The sequence below is a fragment of the Cololabis saira genome, chromosome 16, assembly GCF_033807715.1.
Source record: "Cololabis saira isolate AMF1-May2022 chromosome 16, fColSai1.1, whole genome shotgun sequence".
NCBI lineage: Eukaryota > Metazoa > Chordata > Actinopteri > Beloniformes > Belonidae > Cololabis > Cololabis saira.
Window position 1 is genome coordinate 41,742,935 of NC_084602.1, and position 24,013 is coordinate 41,766,947.

General features: G+C 43.6%; 1 protein-coding gene across 2 annotated transcripts in view; it reads left to right on the forward strand.

The window, feature by feature from the left end:
• LOC133462727 (NACHT, LRR and PYD domains-containing protein 3-like) overlaps nt 1-24,013 on the forward strand; it is a 97,783-nt gene that overhangs the window by 53,690 nt on the left and 20,080 nt on the right. Inside the window, exons 1-3 of one of the 2 annotated variants that reach the window (XM_061744126.1) lie at nt 10,555-10,701; nt 15,952-16,269; nt 23,591-23,884. In XM_061744126.1, coding sequence (XP_061600110.1) covers nt 10,626-10,701; nt 15,952-16,269; nt 23,591-23,884 — 688 coding nt within the window. In that variant the 5' untranslated portion in view covers nt 10,555-10,625. Of the gene's footprint in view, nt 1-10,554; nt 10,702-15,951; nt 16,270-23,590; nt 23,885-24,013 lie in introns of those variants that run through there. The other variant, XM_061744127.1, reaches the window with a different exon arrangement.

Consider the following 24,013-nt stretch of genomic DNA (forward strand, 5'->3'; position numbering starts at 1 on the left):
AGGACAGAGATAGTACTACTACTACAGTACAGTACAGAGCTAGTACTACTACAGTACAGGACAGAGCTAGTACTACTACAGTACAGGACAGAGCTAGTACTACTACAGTACAGGACAGAGCTAGTACTACTACTACAGTACAGTACAGAGCTAGTACTACTACTACAGTACAGGACAGAGCTAGTACTACTACAGTACAGGACAGAGCTAGTACTACTACTACAGGACAGAGCTAGTACTACTACTACAGTACAGGACAGAGCTAGTACTACTACAGTACAGGACAGAGCTAGTACTACTACTACTACAGTACAGGACAGAGCTAGTACTACTACTACAGTACAGGACAGAGCTAGTACTACTACTACAGTACAGTACAGAGCTAGTACTACTACTACAGTACAGGACAGAGCTAGTAATACTACTACAGTACAGGACAGAGCTAGTACTACTACTACAGTACAGAGCTAGTACTACTACTACAGTACAGTACAGAGCTAGTACTACTACTACAGTACAGGACAGAGCTAGTACTACTACAGTACAGGACAGAGCTAGTACTACTACAGTACAGTACAGAGCTACTACTACTACTACAGTACAGAGCTAGTACTACTACTACAGTACAGTACAGAGCTAGTACTACTACTACAGTACAGTACAGAGCTAGTACTACTACTACAGTACAGAGCTAGTACTACTACTACAGTACAGGACAGAGCTAGTACTACTACTACTACAGTACAGAGCTAGTACTACTACTACAGTACAGTACAGAGCTAGTACTACTACTACAGTACAGTACAGAGCTAGTACTACTACTACAGTACAGAGCTAGTACTACTACTACAGTACAGTACAGAGCTAGTACTACTACTACAGTACAGAGCTAGTACTACTACTACAGTACAGGACAGAGCTAGTACTACTACTACAGTACAGGACAGAGCTAGTACTACTACTACAGTACAGGACAGAGCTAGTACTACTACTACAGTACAGTACAGAGCTAGTGCTACTACTACAGTACAGAGCTAGTACTACTACTACAGTACAGTACAGAGCTAGTACTACTACTACAGTACAGGACAGAGCTAGTACTACTACTACAGTACAGGACAGAGCTAGTACTACTACTACAGTACAGGACAGAGCTAGTACTACTACTACAGTACAGGACAGAGCTAGTACTACTACTACAGTACAGGACAGAGCTAGTACTACTACTACAGTACAGAGCTAGTACTACTACTACAGTACAGTACAGAGCTAGTACTACTACTACAGTACAGAGCTAGTACTACTACTACAGTACAGTACAGAGCTAGTACTACTACTACAGTACAGGACAGAGCTAGTACTACTACTACAGTACAGGACAGAGCTAGTACTACTACTACAGTACAGGACAGAGCTAGTACTACTACTACAGTACAGGACAGAGCTAGTACTACTACTACAGTACAGGACAGAGCTAGTACTACTACTACAGTACAGAGCTAGTACTACTACTACAGTACAGTACAGAGCTAGTACTACTACTACAGTACAGAGCTAGTACTACTACAGTACAGTACAGGACAGAGCTAGTACTACTACTACAGTACAGAGCTAGTACTACTACTACAGTACAGTACAGAGCTAGTACTACTACTACAGTACAGAGCTAGTACTACTACAGTACAGTACAGAGCTAGTACTACTACTACAGTACAGAGCTAGTACTACTACTACAGTACAGTACAGAGCTAGTACTACTACTACAGTACAGTACAGAGCTAGTACTACTACTACAGTACAGAGCTAGTACTACTACTACAGTACAGTACAGAGCTAGTACTACTACTACAGTACAGGACAGAGCTAGTACTACTACAGTACAGGACAGAGCTAGTACTACTACAGTACAGTACAGAGCTACTACTACTACTACAGTACAGAGCTAGTACTACTACTACAGTACAGGACAGAGCTAGTACTACTACTACAGTACAGTACAGAGCTAGTACTACTACTACAGTACAGTACAGAGCTAGTACTACTACTACAGTACAGAGCTAGTACTACTACTACAGTACAGGACAGAGCTAGTACTACTACTACTACAGTACAGAGCTAGTACTACTACTACTGTACAGTACAGAGCTAGTACTACTACTACAGTACAGTACAGAGCTAGTACTACTACTACAGTACAGAGCTAGTACTACTACTACAGTACAGTACAGAGCTAGTACTACTACTACAGTACAGTACAGAGCTAGTACTACTACTACAGTACAGAGCTAGTACTACTACTACAGTACAGTACAGAGCTAGTACTACTACTACAGTACAGAGCTTGTACTACTACTACAGTACAGGACAGAGCTAGTACTACTACTACAGTACAGGACAGAGCTAGTACTACTACTACAGTACAGTACAGAGCTAGTGCTACTACTACAGTACAGGACAGAGCTAGTACTACTACTACAGTACAGGACAGAGCTAGTACTACTACTACAGTACAGGACAGAGCTAGTACTACTACTACAGTACAGGACAGAGCTAGTACTACTACTACAGTACAGAGCTAGTACTACTACTACAGTACAGGACAGAGCTAGTACTACTACTACAGTACAGGACAGAGCTAGTACTACTACTACAGTACAGTACAGAGCTAGTACTACTACTACAGTACAGAGCTAGTACTACTACTACAGTACAGGACAGAGCTAGTACTACTACTACAGTACAGGACAGAGCTAGTACTACTACTACAGTACAGTACAGAGCTAGTGCTACTACTACAGTACAGGACAGAGCTAGTACTACTACAGTACAGGACAGAGCTAGTACTACTACTACAGTACAGTACAGAGCTAGTACTACTACAGTACAGGACAGAGCTAGTACTACTACAGTACAGTACAGAGCTAGTACTACTACAGTACAGGACAGAGCTAGTACTACTACAGTACAGGACAGAGCTAGTACTACTACTACTACAGTACAGGACAGAGTTTGTAGGAGCCAAAACAGCATTTATGTTTTTGTTAAAAGAATATTTATGATTTCACCACTTCCCATATTTTTGGTTCTAGTTTATTGATTTGTTTTGGCAGTTTGGCTACTGATTGGCAGTCTGGCCACTGAGTGAGAGCTTGGCCACACCCATGGTAATTGTGGGTGTGGTGGCAGTTGACAAAGGGAAGTGGAAAATGTTTGTCAGACAATGGAGTCTGAGCCTTAGTTGAGAAGCAAAACACAGTTTTTTAACCACAACTCACGTAGAATCTCACCTTTAGCATTCCCATACATTTTCTTTCTTTTTTCATAACCAAGAACATACACTTTGTGCTGGCTTAAGAACTTTTGTAGGGTATTTTTTGAGTTTACTTTTTACACAATGACTGGCTGCATGGTGGATCTGGATCTACAACCAAGGTGCGTTAAAACCACTCATCTAAGGCTGGGGCTGTGGCTATATTAAAGAAAATAGCCAGAACAACAAGTTAAAAAACTTTTGCACTGGAGTTTCATGCACTGCTACTTGGACTTGGGACATGAATGGGATCCAAACAAAGTGGATATAACAAAGGCAACTGGATTTTGGGACAAGATATAAAGCAGACAATAATGGATGTGCAATGAAGCAAGTTGGAGCAATCATTGTATGTGAATTAAGGAATTGTTTGGTACTGGATGTCCCAAATGCTGCTGTTGAAACTGCTGTTTGTTGGATGGCTCATGGATAATTTGCAGTGTATGGAAATTTCTGTGGTTTGAAATCTTGGAAGGAAATGGAGACAAAGTATCAGTGCGTCTGATCAGCGCTACTGAATCAATTGTCAAATATTGTGAATGGTGTGCACATGGTGCAGGAATTCTAAGTATCCATGTCAGATTTGAATGACCAATTAAAGAACATGGAGGAGCCTGCTGAGGCTGGTGAAGAGGAGATGACTCTTGTGAAAATGATTCACTCCCGTAGAGGAAAACTGGGAGTGCTGACACGCAAACAGAATAAGATTCAAGCTCTTTTGGAGGATGAATCTGGACGACCTGATGCACGCATCATACAGCAAAAATGTGATGTGCTTGAAAAAGCTCTGGACGAATTTATTCAGTTTCAAGATTCTGTCACAAAGTTTATGTCAGAAGAAGAAAAAGAGTGTGACCAAATGGACTGGTTTGAGCCCAAGAAAAGCACTGCGTCCTCAAACATCAGAAGATTGAAGGCTCAGGCTGAGGCTGAGAGAGCTGCTTTTTTGGTTCGTGCAGAGATGCTTGAAAAGAAGCTTCAAATGGAAAAGGAAGAAGCAAGCCTTAAGGCAAAAAAGGAAAGGTTGCAAGTGGAAGCTGACTTGGCTGAATCCAATGCAAAACTAAAGGTATTGGAAGAGTATGAATCTGCTTCATCTCAAGTATCAAGGATTGGTATAATGAAGACTCCAACTGATGGCATGAATGCTTATGTTGAGCAAATGGATCGGCTACAAAAAAAGCCACCGAGAACTTTGGAAAGATTTAACCCCTCACCACCCATATTCATAGAAGATAGTCTTAAAGAGGAGCAGAGTCAATATAGCATCCCTCCTATAGAGGGCCCCTCCACTACGTCAGCTGGAGCTAGACCCAAAACCCATCTACAGCAACAACCTGTGATGACGACAGCTGGCGCCACTCAGTCATCTTTTGGTCTCCATGATGGAAATAAAACTCTGGTTGATGTGTTGGCCAAACAAAATGAGGTTTCTGAACTTATTGTGAAGCAGCAACTATTGTCTTTACTTCCAGTCAGAGTGATAACACCATTCTCTGGTGAACCACTGCAATATCGGTCTTTTGTTCAAGCTTTTGAACATTGTATTGAAAGCAAAACTGATAGCGACCAAGACCGACTGTACTTTTTAGAGCAGTTCACAAGTGGACAGGCAAAGGACCTGGTCCGTAGTTGTCTGCACCTGTCACCCACAATGGGATACAGAGAGGCCAGGAGGCTTCTATTAGAGAACTTTGGCCATGACATGAGAATTACAGCTGCATACATCGACAAAGCGCTCAACTGGCCAGCAATTAAAGTTGAAGATGCAAAGGCTTTGCATTCTTATGGACTTTTTTTGAGAGGATGTTACAATGCACTACAAAGTGGTCAGTACATGGATGAAATGAACACGCCCTCCAACATGAAAATAATTATTTCAAAACTACCCTTCAAGCTCAGGGACAAGTTCAGATCGGCTGCTTGTGAGATACAGGAAAGACAATCGAAGAGCAAATTTCAAAGACTTGGTGCACTTTGTTGAAAAACAGGCTAGGATCAGCTCGGATCCTATCTTTGGTGACATTCAAGATCCTCACCCTCCCAACAAAGCTTCTGGATCAAGGTTTACTAAACCTCCCACCAAAAGAAGTAGCTTTGCTACTGCAATAACTAATGTGTCTGAAAGCTCAGAGAATGAGAATAATACTTACCCATCACCTGCCATCAAACAGCCATTGGAGGAGCCTGTAAAAAAGAATATTTCTTGTCAGCAATCAGATAAACCTGTAAAAAGCAAAGTTACATATCTGAATGAAGGACCTCACAACAGAATTGCTTTCCAAAAACCATGTGCATTCTGTTCAGGAGACCACACATTGGAGTGGTGTAAAACATTTAAAGCAAGACCACACAAAGAAAAGGTGGATTTTATCAGGTCAAAGGGTGCATGTTTTGGGTGTTTAACTTTGGGACACATGAGCAGAGAATGCAAAAAAAGGCTCACATGTGCCATCTGTCAAAAGAAACATGCCACTCTACTGCACATCAAGACTGAAGAGGATGGCTCTCACCAGGAAGTGAAATCATCTGGTGTGATGTCCAAAGAAAAGCTAAGCAGTGCTCTGGTTTCCATGACAATCAGTGACCATAATGGGGCCGGTAAAGATTGCGCTCTTTCCATTCTGCCTGTACAAATTAAACATGCCAAAGGAAACAAGGTTGCCCGTACATATGCTTTTTTGGACCCTGGCAGTACTGCAACATTCTGTACTGAGAAGTTGATGAATGAGCTCAATATCCAAGGGCAGAGAACAGGGATTCTTCTAAAAACCATGGGGCAGGAGAAACCTGTCAACAGCTACAAAGTAACTGGCCTAGAAGTGTGCAGTCTTCAAGATGGCACCTTCTTGGAGTTGCCTGAAGCATACACTCACTCAGAGATTCCTGTTACAAAGGAAAACATTCCCACACAGGATGACATCAGGAAATGGCCGTACCTCAGTGAAGTACAGCTGAACACTATTGATAAGGAGGTGGGACTGCTTATTGGACTGAATTGCCCAAAAGCTCTGGAACCATGGAGGGTTGTGAATAGTGAAGGGAATGGCCCTTATGCAGTAAAGACACAACTTGGATGGGTGGTAAATGGACCGCTCAGCAGCAGCCCCTGCTTGGATGAAAGTGGTCGGCCATATCTGAAAGCAAACAGAATTTCAATCGCTAAGATAGAAGAATTGCTCGTTCGTCAGTACAATCAAGATTTTCCTGAACAGCGGCAAAGTGAGAAAAATGAGTTATCATTTGAAGATAAACAGTTTCTCAAGAAAGTCTCTGACTCTGCTACGTTACAGAATGGACACTACTACATCCAACTCCCTTTCTGAAAGGATGGTATGAAAATGCCAAATAACCATCACATTGCAGAACAGCGTGCCCTTAACCTTGTTAAGAAGTTCAAGAAAGATCAGGTGTTTTTTGAGGACTATAAAAGTTTCATGGAGGGGGTCATACAGAAAGGTCATGCTGAAAAGGTTCCAGACAGCCAGCTGCGAAGAGATGATGGACGGATATGGTACCTACCACACCATGGTGTGTATCATCCGCAGAAGAAGACCATACGTGTGGTTTTTGACTGTGCTGCCACATACAGGGGCACATCCTTGAACAAAGAGCTATTGCAAGGCCCAGATTTATCCAACACACTGCTTGGAGTTCTTCTCAGGTTTCGACAGGAGCCCATCGCCATGATGGCCGATATAGAGGGAATGTTTCATCAGGTCAGAGTACCGCCTGAAGATGTCGACTTCCTTCGTTTCCTTTGGTGGCCTGATGGTGATGTAAGCAAACCGCTGGCAGAGTACAGAATGACTGTTCACCTATTTGGTTCAGTCTCATCTCCTAGTTGTGCTAGCTTTGCCCTGAAGAAAACAGCAGAGGATAACCTGGGAAAATACGATGAAAAGGCTCTTAATACTATCAGGGAAAACTTCTATGTGGATGATTGTTTAACATCAGTCTCTACTGAGAATGAAGCCATAACTCTGGTCAAAGAACTTAGAGACGTCTGCATGGAAGGGGGATTTAGATTGACCAAGTGGGTAAGCAACAGCCGTGCTGTTCTGTCCTCACTGCCTGCAGAGGAACGAGCAAAAGAAGTGAAGGATTTAGATTTGGACAGAGAGAACCTACCTGTGGAAAAGGCACTGGGAGTCCACTGGAATGTAGAGACTGACATACTTTCATTCAGAACAGCCACAAAGTCTCAGCCAATCACCAGAAGAGGTATTCTTTCTGTAGTCTGCTCTGTATACGACCCTTTAGGATTCCTTGCTCCTTTCATCTTGACCGCAAGAAACATACTCCAAGAGCTGTGCAAATCCAACTGCAGCTGGGATGAAAAGATACCCAACGCCTTTGCTCTACAATGGAGAAGATGGCTCACAGACTTGAGCCAACTCACTGGATTCTCTGTTGACAGATGCATTAAGCCAAATGGATTTGGTATACTGAAGTCTGCACAGCTGCACCATTTCAGCGATGCCAGCGAGTCTGGGTATGGTGTGGTCACCTACCTGCACCAAGTAAACAATATGGGTGAAGTTCATGTCGCATTCATTATCGGCAAGGCAAGAGTCTCCCCGCTTAAGCAAATGACCATCCCAAGACTTGAGCTAGCTGCAGCTGTCCTTGCAGTCAGAATGGATGTAATGCTGAGAAGAGAACTTCAGATTGTGCTGAAAGAATCAGTCTTCTGGACCGACAGCACATCTGTCCTGCAATACATTGCCAACACAGCAGCAAGAAAAGTAATCAACAAATGCATGTTCTGCCGGCGACAAAGGGCCAAAGTGGGGGAGCAAAAGATGGCTGATCTGCCCCGAAGTCGTGTTACACCAGACCATCCGCCTTTTACGTTTGTTGGTACAGACTACTTTGGGCCAATCGAAGTAAAACGTGGGCGGAGCTATGTAAAAAGGTATGGTGTAATATTTACATGTTTATCCAGCCGTGCCGTACATCTGGAAATGGCTTCATCGTTAGATACAGATTCCTGTATTAACGCCATCCGCAGGTTTATCTGTAGAAGAGGTCAAATTGTGGAGATGAGGTCAGACAACGGCACAAATTACGTTGGCTCAGAGCGCGAACTCAGAGAAGCTGTCCAGGAGCTGAACCACAGCAAGATTGAAAACACCCTGCTTCAGGACGGGATAAGATGGATCTTCAATCCTCCCTCTGGCTCTCACCATGGAGGAGTGTGGGAGCGCTTGATTCGTCAGGTAAAGAATATACTTACCTCTGTCATGAAGCAGCAAGCACTGGATGATGAAGGCTTACAGACGGCACTTTGTGAAGTGGAAGCAATTCTCAATGACCGTCCAATAACAACTGTGTCAGATGATCATAATGACTTGCAAGCTCTCACACCAAACCATCTGCTTCAGCTTAAAGGAAAACCAATCATGCCGCCTGGACTCTTTGACAAGAAGGACTTGTACTCCAGGAAAAGATGGAAGCAAATCCAATACCTGGTGGATCTTTTCTGGAGAAGATGGATCAAAGAGTATCTTCCCTTGCTGCAGGAACGCCAGAAATGGAATATTTCAAAAAGAAATCTTGCTACCGACGATGTTGTTCTCATCGTGGATGACACTGCCCCACGCAGCTCATGGTTGATGGCCAGAGTTATCAAACCATTGCCAGATGCAAAGGGGCACGTAAGAAGAGTGCTGCTGAAGACAAAAACAAGCACAGTAGAACGGCCTGTCAGTAAGCTATGCTTGCTGCAGGAAGCATCACTCATATGAGAGTGATTATTTCAAAAAGAAGATTATTTAGGTTTAGACTCCTACTAAATTTAAGTTAGTGTAATTGTTTTGTTAATCACAGCCACAATTAGGGGCCGGAAATGTAGGAGCCAAAACAGCATTTATGTTTTTGTTAAAAGAATATTTATGATTTCACCACTTCCCATATTTTTGGTTCTAGTTTATTGATTTGTTTTGGCAGTTTGGCTACTGATTGGCAGTCTGGCCACTGAGTGACAGCTTGGCCACACCCATGGTAATTGTGGGTGTGGTGCCAGTTGACAAAGGGAAGTGGAAAATGTTTGTCAGACAATGGAGTCTGAGCCTTAGTTGAGAAGCAAAACACAGTTTTTTAACCACAACTCACGTAGAATCTCACCTTTAGCATTCCCATACATTTTCTTTCTTTCATAACCAAGAACATACACTTTGTGCTGGCTTAAGAACTTTTGTAGGGTATTTTTTGAGTTTATTTTTTACACAATGACTGGCTGCATGGTGGATCTGGATCTACAACCAAGGTGCGTTAAAACCACTCATCTAAGGCTGGGGCTGTGGCTATATTAAAGAAAATAGCCAGAACATCCACTATTGTGTAACTTATCTGGTGATGTGGGGGCTGTCTTGTCCTTCATGTGTCCAGGTCCAGGTCCAGGACTGTCGTGTCCTTCATGTGGTCGTGAACTTATTGATGACGTTACGTTTCCTCATATTCTGCACTTCCCTGCATCACCAGTGAGTGTCGCCAACGGACTAAACCGCAGAAAAGTGCGTACGCCAGTCTTAATGTGTGAGTGAAGGACCGCAACTTTCTACGTTCAAATCCATTTTTGTATATCCAACCGTGAGCGTAGAAAGTGGCGTACGCATGTTTTTTTGTGCGCCGCATGTTTTTTGTATATGAGGCCCCAGCTCACTGATGTGGCTGACGTGGAGTTGATGCTGTGTCATCCTGAAAAGGTTGCAATACAAGGTGGGACACGTTCCTCAGTATCTGAGCAGTTTCCTCCTCTGGAGAGGTCGGCTCTGCCAGATATCTCTTCACCTCTACGTGGCATCTGTGCTGGTGCTCTGGGATCTCTGGGTTGCACCTGAAACAAACAAAGACATGACAACCGGCCAACTTTATTATAAATTAATGCTAAACTGACGTTATTACTAACCGACTTGGCTGCCCAGAAGGTCCCACAGGTTTTCATGATCCACTGTGATAAGATAGTGGACTTTCTTCAAACCTCAACTGACAGTCCAACTGATCTCTCGGTTTTTCTTATGTGTGAACTGAAGTGACTAACGCCAATCAATTAGAACACTAGTTAACTGTCCGGCTGATCATGACCCTCCCCCAGTATAATTACCTCTGGAGTCTCTCACGGCGGCAACAGCACATCTCAGGTGAGGCTCAATCTGATGAGTCGCCATGGCAACGGACACACCCTCCGCTCAAAGTCCACAAAGATAACGATAGAGACAAAATCTCCGTCAGGAGTGTGAACTTACTGATCAAGCAGGAAATAATCAGAAATACTTTTGTCCAGAATGAACCGTCCAACTGAAGCAGAGAGATGAAGAACATGAACAGAATCATCAGTTTTATGCTCTATGGTCTGTTTTTGTGCTCCTCGGTTTTCTCTAATGATGGTGAGTAAGCAGTTAACTCTGATATTTTTTAAAGGACTAACATATAAAAACGTCTAATATCCAACGATTGTCAGTTTGAATATAAAATACGGGTAAACATCAGTTAAATCCATAAATGTGTCTACGGTGCAAGTAAGTTGAAACTTTAGTGACGGGATTCTTCAACCGTCGACAGCAGGAGGAAGAAGCTTCTCTGGACCTGAATCAAAGTCCAAAATAACCTACATATACGACGATGTTGGTTGGTTATTTTAAACAATTTAGCAAAAACATGGGCATAAAAATCAACAATACAAATTACAAAAAAAACGTAGTACTAACAAAAATAATACAAAAATGTACGTTTTTATGTATTTAAGTATTTTTATCAGTGTTTTGATCAGAAGTCCTTCATGTTGTTTTACTGATGTAGTGTTTGGTTTTCACCACAAGGTGGCGGTGAAGACGTCAACGTGGAGCTTGTTAGTCACGAGGTTTGAATGTAGATTTGTTTCCCCTTGGTCGGAAAAAAGGAGTCATTATACCTTTACAGGAAAAATACGAATCTTGCTCATCGCTTATTTATTTATTGACAAGTCCAAATTGGAAAAAGATGGGATGGGATGGAAAATGCAAAGAAATAATAATAATTAAAGCTGCAAGCAGCGATGAACGGGCCCTCGCACTCACGGCCACCGCCCCCCATAAGCATATCAGAAAAGACACCACCCACGACTTCCTATGTCAAACCATTCAAAAGATATAGCAGAAAAAAGGGACAACCAATCAGAAGAAGGGGCGGGGCTAATTCAGGCCAATGAAGGTCAAGGGCTCCATACAGAATCTGATGACACCACCCACGACTCTCTATGTCAAACCATTCCAAAGTTATAGCAGAAAAAAGGGACAACCAATCAGAAGAAGGGGCGGGGCTAATTCTGGCCAATGAAGGTCAAGAACTCATTACAGAGTCCCATGACACCACCCACGACTCTTTATGTCAAACCATTCAAAAGTTATGGCAGATAAAAGTATTCTAGGGGGCGCTGTTGAGCCGTTAGGCCACGCCCATTAATGCAAACCATGAAATATCAAATTTATCACCAAGCCTGGCTTGCATGCAAAATTTGGTGACTTTTGGGGAACTATCAAATATGGACCAATCAGATGAAGGGGGGGTGCGCTTGTCGGCGTCTAGCGTCGCCACGGTAACACTTTTGAAAGAGAAAAGTAATGCGTGTAGTCGCAGGATGGAGACGCACATTTTGATGTATAACACATCTGGGTTCACGATACGGTTCGGGCTGAATTAATTCTCGAAGGAATGGCATATATTGCTCCAAAATTACGTGATTAATTCAGAATGTTCAAAATGGCCGACTTCCTGTTCGGTTTCGGCCATGGCGCCAAGAGACTTTTCTTTTAGTTGCGACATGATACATGTGTGTACCAATTTTCGTTCATGTACGTCAAAGCGTATTATGGGGCTTGAGGCGTAAAGTTTTTTCTGTCTGAATCAATCAGATGAAGGGTGGCCGTGCTTTTTGGCGTCTAGCGTCGCCACGGTAACGCTTTTGAAAGAGAAAAGTAATGCGTGTAGTCGCAGGATAGAGACGCACATTTTGATGTATAACACACCTGGGTGCACGTTACGGTTCGGGCTGAATTAACTGCCGAATGAATGGCATAAATTGCGCCAAAGTGACACGATTAATTCAAAGTGGCTGACTGCCTGTTCGGTTTCGGCCATGTCGCCAAGAGACTTTTCTTTAAGTTGTGTACTGATACAGGTGTGTAGAGATTTTCGTGCATGTACGTCAAACCGTATTGTGGGGCTTGAGGCACAAAGTTTTCCGGGGGGCGCTGTTGAGCCATTTTGCCACGCCCATTAATGTAAACCATTAAATATCAAATTTTTCGCCAGGCCTGACTTGCATGCAAAATTTGGTGACTTTTTGGGCACGTTTAGGGGGGCAAAAAGGCCTTCCTTTCGTCAGAAGAAATAAAGAAAAAAAATTCCTACAGATACAATAGGGCCTTCGCACTGAAGGTGCTCGGGCCCTAATAATTATAACTGTCAAGATAAACAATTACAGTAAAGTTACGTTAACAGATACAATTGTAGTTATTTCCCTTCAGAATTAATAATTAACTCTAACTGCCAGACTGCTGTCAAAGTCCTCTTCAGAAAACTTATGAGAGCAAAGTGTTGTGTTAATAATTAAAATATGGAAGGGTTAAGTCTTTAAAGTCGAAGGAGCTCGGCTCTTAAAGGTTTTATATGGAAGGAGAAAATGTTGATAATTTAACATAACCACCAAAGGGAAGATGATGGATGAAATATGAAGTCTTCTGCTGATCATCACAACTCTGGCTGCAGTAATTTACATCAGCTGGAGGCTGTTAAAAGTTATTTTAGGACAAACATTTAATAAGAACTGGAGTGGTCCAACCTTCAAATAACAAATGTGTTTTTCTGTTTCTATATTTTTAAACGTGTCTTCAGTCACCAGAGACGTCTGAACTCACCGGCCTGAAGAGAAGGATCTTAACAGAAATCAGTGATATTTTATGTTGAGTTCATGTTTGGTAGTCAGGACGATGTACTCGGACGTTCTCTTGTCGTCTGAATGTTTTGATCTCTTCATCTATGTCGGTGATGATGCTGTTTTAAGTTCTGGATCACATTTGTTCCTGTCTGGCTTGTTTTTACGTTACACATCTGGATATTCTGAATTCACAGTGAAAACGTTTCACATGGAAGTCGTGTTTGTTCAGACTGGAAATATATTCTCACTGGCTGATGGATAAATGATTTCTCTCAGGGATGGATGGAAACAAACGTAGAAATAAAAAAAATTTTTATCAGTTGGACAAATAGTCAATATGTTTATAACTGCATGACAATATTTTATGTAGGTAAAATAAAACAGAATCAGAATCAGAATCAGCTTTATTGGCCAGGTTCGAACATTGTCCAACAAGGAATTTGACTCTGGTAATTTCGCTCTTTGGTATTAAGGAATAAACAATAAACAAATAAACGATAAACAAATGTGGTATTTCTATGTACAGTATAAACATTTTAAAGGTGCAGCAGTTTGAGGTAGTGAATACAAAGTGAGAGGTGCAGCAGGGTGAGGCAGACATGATTATTAAAGAATTTATTTTTTTTTTGCACGTGATTGGTTACTCTGAGACTGTTATTTGTGGGAGTTCATCAGAGCAACCGCTTGCGGGAAGAAACTGTCCCTGTGTCTGGAGGTTCTGGCGCACAGAGCTCTGTAGGGAGGAGTTGGAACAGACTGTGTCCCGGGTGTGAGGGGTCTGGTCCTGGTCCTGGTCCTGGTCCTGGACCTGGACCTGGTCCTGGTCCGGTACTGGTCCTGGTCCTGGTCCTGGTCCGGTACAGGTCCTGGTCCTGGGTGTGAGGGGTCTGCAGAGATTCGACCTGCCCGTTTCCTGGTCCTGGACCGGTACAGGTCGTCGATAGATGGGAGGTTAGTCCCAACTATCCTCTCTGCAGTCCTGATTTTCCGTTGCAGTCTGTGCCTGTCCAGTTTGGTGGCTGATCCAAACCAGACAGTGATGGAGGAGCAGAGAACAGACTGGATGATGGCAGTGTAAAAAGGTGATCAACAGCTGCTGTGGCAGGTTAAACTTCCTGAGCTGCCGCAGGAAGTACAACCTCTGCTGCGCCTTCTTCCTGATGGAGTTGATGTGGGTGGACCACTTCAGGTCCACTACAGGTCCAGTTCAGGTCCACTTCAGGTCCACTCCAGGTCCACTTCAGGTCCACTCCAGGACCACTTCAGGTCCCGGGAGATGGTGGACCCCAGGAATTTGAAGGAGTCTGTGGAGGAGACGGTGCTGTTGAGGATGGTGAGGGGGGGGAGTGGCAGTGGGTTTTTCCTGAAGTCCACTGTCAACTCCACAGTCTTGAGCGGGTTCAGCTTGAGCGGGTTCTGTTCCAGGTGGTTCCGACTGCACCAGTGGACCAGCTGATCCACCTCCCGTCTGTACGCGGACTCGTCACCTTCCCGGATCAGGCCGATGACGGTGGTGTCGTCCGCGTACTTCAGGAGCTTCACAGAAGAGTCCCCTGAGGTGCAGTCGTTAGTGTAGAGGGAGAAGAGCAGTGGTGAGAGGACGCACCCCTGGGGGGCGCCAGTGCTGATGGTCCGGGTGCTGGATGTGATGCTCCCCCTCACCCCTGGGGGCGCCAGTGCTGATGGTACGGGTGCTGGATGTGATGCTCCCCCTCACCCCTGGGGGGCGCCAGTGCTGATGGTGCGGGTGCTGGATGTGATGCTCCCCCTCACCCCTGGGGGGCGCCAGTGCTGATGGTCCGGGTGCTGGATGTGATGCTCCCCAGCCTCACCTGCTGCCTCCTGTCACTCAGGAAGCTGGTGATCCACTGACAGGTGGGGGCAGCACGGTGAGCTGGGTGAGCTTCTGGTGGAGGATTGCGGGTGCGATCGTGTTGAACGCCGAGCTGAAGTCCACAAACAGGATCCTCGCGTAGGTCCCTGAGGTGTCGAGGTGACGCAGGATGTGGTGCAGTCCGATGTTGACTGCATCATCCACCGACCTGTTTGCCCGGTAGGCAAACTGCAGGGGGTGGAGCAGGGAGCCTGTGGTGTCCTTCAGGTGGATCAACACCAGCAGCACCTTCAGGTGGCTCAACACCAGCAGCACCTTCAGGTGGCTCAACACCAGCCGCTCAAAGGTCTTCATGACCACAGACGTCAGGGCGACAGGTCTGTAGTCATTTAGACCAGTGATGGTGGGTTTCTTGGGGACTGGGATGATGGTGGAGCGTTTGAGGCATGCGGGCACCTCACACAGCTCCAGGGACCGGTTGAAGATCCGTGTGAAGGCGGGAGCCAGCTGCTCGGTGCAGGCTCTCAGGCAGGAGGGGGACACGCCGTCCGGGCCTGGAGCCTTCTTGAATCTTCTGCCTTTTGAACAGCCGACACACGTCTTCCACAGAGATCTTGAGTGCAGGCAGGGTGTCGGGTGGGGGGGAGGGGGGTAGAGAGGGGTGGGGGGGGTTGGCTGGGCTGGGGTGAGGTGTGAAAAGGTGGGCAGTGGCGGGGTGAGGGGGGGATGGTGGAGGTGGAGCAGCAGGGGGGTTGGCTGAGGTGAGGTGGGGTGTGACAATGTTTGCAGATGTGCAGATGTTTCATGAAGACACAACTACATGTTCCTCAAAGTGTCTGAGTTTCCTGTTAATGTCTTCTTCTGAATCTTCCTCTGATGTTTCTGCAGATACACAGGTCTCCTGTCAGGTCAACAAGACTTGTATGTTACCCTGCAGTTTCACAGCTCATGATGACGTTATCATCCACTGGATTGAAGAGACTCCACCAGAGTCCCGGGTTCACTCCTACTATCGCAAACACGACCGACTGGGAGAGCAGCACCAGAGGTTCAGAGGAAGAACATCACTGTTTAAGGACCAGATCTCCAGAGGAAACGCTTCCCTGCTGCTGAGAGGAGTGAAGGTTCAGGACCAGGGCAGATATCTGTGTTACATCAACACCATCACGGGAAATGAGGAGAAATTCATCAACCTGAATGTGAACGGTATGTGGAGAATAAAAACCTCAGCAGATTCAGATGTTTGAATCTGTTGTAAATGCTGTTTTTTTGTAATAAACAGAATAGAACAGATACTTACTGTTGCAGGAACAATGAAACACAATTTAGCAGTTCTTCCTTATTAGCATATTGTAAAGGAACATCATTAACTCACTGAGTTTGTCTCAGACATAAAATAGCTGAAACAAAGTTAAAATAACTGCTAAAGTGGTTGTTAAACTCGTAACGCCCACACAACAGTTTCTGAGGGAATTTACACTTTTTCAAACTGCTGCAGGGGTCGATGTTTCCATTGGTGTTTCTTTTTATGAGCGTAACTCTCCCAGTTTTCTCTCCACATCCGTAACTCTCTGTATCTCATCCTGCAAGACTTCTCTTCCAACAAAGATAAAGAAGATCTCAACTTTGAACAAATATTGAACATATATTGAAGAATATGAACAAAAATCTCTTTAGTTTTGTACAAATAATTGTAACTGCCACCATCGCTGTTGTGAAAACAGTCAACAGAAGAACAAGAAGGCAGCAGATCATTCAAATGATTATTCAGAGGTAAAGTCCTGATGTAATGCAGTAATGCATAATGATTAAGTTGTGTTACAGCACAACTACATCGTATAAATGAGGCCAAAAATGGCTGGTATCTAGATTTTTATGACTTTAATTTGACCGACCGTCACATCCAGTAATGTAGGACACGTGCAAATGTAAAAAAAAGTGTTTCCAGCAGACTTTTACTTTAAACTGGATTATCTAAACGTCTGAATAAATACCTTGAGACAGCATAAAAAGGTTTTATTTAATTACAAGCGTTTCCAGTACAGGTTTTACTTTGTGATATTTAACGCCTGTTTACAGGACGACGCTGAGACGGTAAAACCCAAAAATTATGTTGCATCCTGGCCTCTCGTTTACACGGAATCAGAGTTTTGGGATGAAAAAAACACCTACAAAGATTTGACAACCGCCTGCAGAGGGACATTTTTTTCAACTCAAGCAGTTCACATAAAAGGATAATTTTCCACTCATAATAATAATAATAATAATACATTTTATTTGAAGGCGCCTTTCTGAGCACTCAAGGTCGCCGTACAATAGTTAAAACAGTGTAACACAATAATAAAAGCTAGGGGGTAAACAAATACTCAGAATAAAAAACCACAACAACGACACAACGACACAGTGCAAGTGGGGTCAGAGGGAGAAGGCAGTTCTGAACAGGTGGGTTTTCAGTTTGGATTTGAAGTGAGGGAGTGAGGTGGTGTTCCTGAGATCCGGTGGTAGGCTGTTCCAGAGACGGGGAGCAGAGCGGCTGAATGCTCTGCTCCCCATGGTGGCAAGACGGGCAGGTGGAACAGTCAGGTGGATGGAGGAGGAGGATCTGAGGGTGCGTGAGGGCGTGGCGACGTGGAGGAGGTCCGACAGGTAGGGAGGGGCAAGGTTGTGGATTGACTTAAACGTTAGGAGAAGGATTTTGAAGTCGATTCTGTGTTTTATTGGAAGCCAGTGGAGCTGTTGTAGGACAGGGGTGATGTGGTTGATGGATGGGGTCCTTGAGATGATGCGGGCAGCTGAATTCTGAACTAACTGGAGTTTGTGGAGGAATTTGTGAATGACACCGGAGAGGAGAGAGTTACAGTAATCAAGGCGAGAAGTGACGAGGCTATGCACAAGAATAGAAGTGGTGTGGGGGGTGAGGGAGGGGCGGAGGCGGTTGATGTTGCGCAGGTGGAAATAAGCGGACCGGGTAATATTGTTGATATGAGAATCATCTTCACTGAACCAACAAAAGAAACCCTCTCAACGATGAAACAAAGTCATCCAATGACAAATGTAACCCCCCCAATTGTCCAGGCATTCCAAAAGTCAAACATGCACCAGTCCTCCAATCATGCTCCCAAATCTTAATCAACAGAAACATTACTTGAAACACAACAGAAAGTACAGATCTTCACGTAGTACCATGTCCAAAAAGAAGAAAACAAATACATAAACATGGTCTCACTGTTCTCCAGCGTTCTCCAGGTAAGTGACAACAAGAGCGTCTCCTTGAGCGTCTCCTTGGTCCTGGAGGGACGCGTCTCCCGCTGGACACGACGGTCTGATCTCGTACAGATCTCCTTAGGAGAGAGTGTTAGGGTCAAGTCCTAAGTCTATTTTAGTTTTGGAGACCAGCAAGTCTCTTTGGTAGATGGTCCTATTTCCTGGAACAATTTCCCTTTTTGTGAATTAGAACAACTCAAACTGTTGTTGCATTTAAATCTCTGCTGAAAACTCATTTCTACTCGCTGGCATTAAATTCACGTTGAGTTTTAGACCTCTTGTCTTTATATATCATCTTTAGTTGTGCTTTAACTGATGTAGTTTGAGGTGGATTATTTACAGGATATTGTTTTATTTTAGCTGTAAAAGCAGTTTGTAAACCTTGGTTGTTTTTGTTAGGTTAAAAAGTCATCAACATACATTAATTAACTTAGAAAAAGACACCGGAGACTTATGGAATGATTTTTCAATGGCCTTCTGCAGAAGGTTGGAGAGGAATCTGAGGAGCTGTGGGCAACACGGCCCTTCTCTTAGAGCTCGTGAAACTTCTCCCAACTGGCTGTCTGCAGAGCTGGCGCTTTTATTCAGCACGGAGGACAGGAAAAACCATATTTGGTAGATAACAGACGTTGGGGGTGAAAGACACCCAATAGTAAATAGTTGAATGGACAATAGACAGAAACAGATGGTCAAATAGATCAGATGATGGTTCAAAGGTCACACATGTGAAACTTAAACTTTAAAGAAACACAAAAGGTCAAAAGGGTCAAATGCCTCCCGGAACTAAAACAGGACCTCTTTTAGAGGTTTGAACAGATGGTTCTAAAGACAATGGGGTATTTGTTGGACATCTCAAACTCAGGAAGGGCTTCGCTGTCATCTGTTAACATGTGATAACCAACAGTCAGCTTAAAGTATACCTCGGACAGATGTGTCCATCTGACAATGGTTCAGTTGACCAACCAGGAAGTCAGCAGTTTTAACCTCCTGAGTATCAAAGCATGTCACGATAAACAGGCAGTTTTCTGATTCTGATTCTTCACAGTTTCACAATGAAAAACTTGGATTAATCTCACATTTTCCTCCTTTTTATCATTTTGAAACTTCAACAGTAAACAAAATAAAACACTCCAGTGTCATCATAAACATACAGGTAATGAAAACACAGAGAAGTACAAAGACAGTAATAGTCGGAATCGGAATCGTAATCTCAGTCATTATGTCAGCATGACTCAGTAATGAAAAAGTTTCTTCCATTCCTCGGACTCCTCTCTTAGGTTGTTGTCGCAAGTCAGTTTGGCTAGTCATATTCTTCAGGCTGGGCTGGCGAGATAGGCATCAGATGAATTCTTCGGCGGGCAAAGGTTCGAGTACCGCCCGACTTCCCGCACTACTCGAGCCTGGCACGTTTCTCCGCTAGCTTTCACTGCAACTGGTGAACGCAGTAGATCATCCAGCAGCCTTTACTGCTGCCGGTGTCCTGATCTGGACAGCAAAAAGGGCCCGTCCTGACGGAGTGATGACGTTTCACCACTCGACTCAGGATCCGGTTACCCAGTTTCAGCAGTTCCTGCTTTAGGAGAGGGAAGAGGAAGAAAACAGCAGCGTACAAGAAGACAATTCTCATGTACAGTTCGACTAATGGCCGGCATTCAGGCCATGGCTTTCTTGAGCCTTAACTTAACAGACCATTAGTTCACTCCAAGAATGAAATCCATATGAACAACTTCAAATGGATAGGTCCTTTCATGTTGTATCTGCAACATGTCGGAAAGCTACTAAAAAAATTTTTAAAGGGTATTTAGTATTTAATCCTCATGATGTATCATATGTACCCCACTCCCTCCTGTTGAGCCATAAAAACTTCCTATGGCTCAACTTAGCCACCAGGGGGAACAACTTCCTTGGAAGCACCAGTTTGCTTCGCTCCAGACAAAGGCCTTCTGAAGTTACAGTAGCTAGTTGCAGTAGCACCTTCATTTAGCCAAATGCTTTTTTCTTTTTGCAAGAGCATTGTTTCTAATGTCAACAGTGGATAGAGGGGGGTCAGGGCTGCCTGAGTCCTGACTCCTCCCCAGATAAGTGGCCCTCCCACTTCTTGACCTCTGCATCCTGGCAGGTCGGCAAGTCTGACTTAATGATTCTCTAGGGTTGGATATATATGTCCCTCAGAGATCCCCCCTCCCATCACCAGATTAGATGGGGGCAAAACCTTTAAAATTCTGTCTCCTATCTTAGATTAGACTACAGAATTTCTCATTGAAAAACGTTCTTATTTCAACCCAAGTAGGTTATGATCTTATTAAAGTAACACCACACAAAAACTGTCAGTGCAGCAACTCTCCTGCAACCTAAACAGTAGTCTTCAGTGAACTTATATATATATATAAATAATAAGTCATAGTCACAAAACGTCGGACTGAAAGGAGGCATTCTATCAAATAATGCCTTCTCAACTGTTGTTGAGCTCTATTTTCCCCAAATCAAAAGAAAGGCCAGAAAATTGTCAGAAAATTATCAGAAAATTATCAGAAAAATTGTCTCCAGATAAATCATATAGTCTTCAGGAGATTCCTAATCTTCTGTTTGCATGCTGCAACGCAAATGCATGCTCTTCTTATGAAGACTCATAGAAGTCTTAAGAAAATTGTGGGATAAATTCCCATGCGTAAACTACACATAGACAAAAACCCACTAACATTAAACACAACTTCAGATCATCTGCATGTGGGTTTGTGTATCACTGCAAATGTGTAAATTACTTCTCCTCAAACTAAACTAACCAAACTCAATTGGTGCATTTTAAATTAACTCACAACCTAAATGGTAGCAACACTGATCACAAATGTACACATTTTCAGTGTGAATAGCTAATATGCACTCAGAGTTCTTCTTTTCTAAAAAGATTGTACAACGGGTTTGTTTCTCCTGCATACAATCCTTTCTGTGTAAAATATCACTGACATACAAATGACAGTAGGCTAATGAACACACCCCCTTCCACTGTATTCTAAAAATACAGCGGCGCTAATTTCATTGTACAAAACCCATCCTCTGAAGCTGTCAATCATCAGTAGTGATTTCACAACAGACAGAGTAAGGACAAATGATTGATTTGCTTTACATTCATGTCACAAACAACCCAATCATTTTATCTCATGCTCGCAAATTGCAGGAATCCCATTTCCATACAATCCAAGTCAAATACAGTGTTACAAAAGTAATCTGCAAATTAAATGATGAATTAACCCAATTTAAAACTTCTATGATTCTATGCCTTCATTCAGGGCTTAGAATGATAGAACAAACTATATTTCTCCATTTTTACGTCTCCTCCATAAGGAGAGCTCACTTCACTTCACCACTGAAAACCCCCCTTTTCCAGCAAACAAAAAAGTTCTCTCCTTCAGACACAGACTGCAGCCGCTCGTAAAGCGCTGCACCTACTGCTAGAGCACGCTTTCACACACACACTCTCTCTGCAGCTTGGCCCTGTAAACTCTGCAGCTGTTTCACAAGGTCTCATGAATACACACACACAGACAGTGTTTCTCACATACACACACACACAGAGACACAGAGAGTTGCAGCTTGACACACACACAGAGAGTCACACACAGACACAGACTTCCTCATGCTGCAGCCTGCAGCAGCCCCCACTTCTCCCAAAATCCATCCTCTCCTCACAAGTTCGCAATTTTCTTGTCTTTTCTTCTAGTCTTAAATTAGTCCATTTACTTCTTTTTAAGTTCCCTATATTATTATTTTGCAAGATTTGTCTCCATTTTCTTAAGTTTGAGGACGTCTCCCCATCAATTAAGCATCTTTTGATTCTTTAAGCATAAGTTTTCAGCTTAACCACGCGTCTGCTATTTTTCGTCAGTTATTTTCTTTCCTAAGTTTCTCTCAGAACACAAGTTTCCTTTTTCAACAGTTTGGTTTTAGCCTGATCTTTAGTGAACAATTTAAATTTTTCCTCTCAATTTTAGAAACCCCACATTGAACATACATAAACATCAGACAAACATTAGACAAACATAAACAAACCATTAAAAATCATTTCCAAGAAACCTCCTCTTGTTATTCTGTCGGGTCCGAAACCCCCGTGTTGGCCTTACGCACTGCCCCAGGCATAGTATTTTTAGAGGCCCCTATGCCTTCTTATAAAAATCGTGTCCCCGACCTGCTGCCAATCACCTCTTTCACTAACCTTCTTGTTAGTATACACAGAAATTTCACTCAAAAGAGGTCTCTCACCTAGTCTCCTAGTGCCTTCCCCTGGCTGGGAAATCTCGTCGTCTGGACTCTGGAACAGCGCAAGATCAACCTGGCCCCGTCCCTGAAGTCGGGAACCGGCTGTCGACAGATTTAGTTCGCCCGTTGAATCTTACGCCACCCCAATCGTCACAGCTCGAGAGATCCCGGGTTTCGGCACCAAAATGTTAGGTTAAAAAGTCATCAACATACATTAATTAACTTAGAAAAAGACACCGGAGACTTATGGAATGATTTTTCAATGGCCTTCTGCAGAAGGTTGGAGAGGAATCTGAGGAGCTGTGGGCAACACGGCCCTTCTCTTAGAGCTCGTGAAACTTCTCCCAACTGGCTGTCTGCAGAGCTGGCGCTTTTATTCAGCACGGAGGACAGGAAAAACCATATTTGGTAGATAACAGACGTTGGGGGTGAAAGACACCCAATAGTAAATAGTTGAATGGACAATAGACAGAAACAGATGGTCAAATAGATCAGATGATGGTTGAAAGGTCACACATGTGAAACTTAAACTTTAAAGAAACACAAAAGGTCAAAAGGGTCAAATGCCTCCCGGAACTAAAACAGGACCTCTTTTAGAGGTTTGAACAGATGGTTCTAAAGACAATGGGGTATTTGTTGGACATCTCAAACTCAGGAAGGGCTTCGCTGTCATCTGTTAACATGTGATAACCAACAGTCAGCTTAAAGTATACCTCGGACAGATGTGTCCATCTGACAATGGTTCAGTTGACCAACCAGGAAGTCAGCAGTTTTAACCTCCTGAGTATCAAAGCATGTCACGATAAACAGGCAGTTTTCTGATTCTGATTCTTCACAGTTTCACAATGAAAAACTTGGATTAATCTCACAGTTTTTAATATAAATAACTTTCACCTTAACGTTGAAAGAATGACCAGAAAAGTCTGTTTGCAACCGAGACTGAAGCGTGTGAAGTAAACAGGGTTTCAGTGACATGAACAACATTAACAACTGCATATTTGTCCTCCAGCTCCAGTCCAGCACGTCAACATAGAAAAGGTACAAAATAAAATCACCTGCAGTTCAGAGGGGATCTATCCTGAACCTGGACTCATCTGGACCACCAGTCCTCCATCCAGCAGGAACCTGCAGAACCTGGAGAACCTGCAGAACCTGCAGAACCCACCAACAGTCCAGCAGACTGAACAGCAGCTTTACAGCATCAGCAGCTCTCTGGTACTTTCAGACGGAGATCCTGACCTGGACTACATCTGCACCGTCAGCACTCCAGCAAACAGCAGGAGATCCACGTTGCTTCAACCAGGTAGAACTTACATTTAAATGTTCATGTGGTGGCTCTCAGTGCCACGAAGACCTTAATGAGATGTTCATGTCGTCTACGAAACCTTTTGTCCTTTACAACTGATGTTTAGTGTTCTTTTGTTTTGGGTTT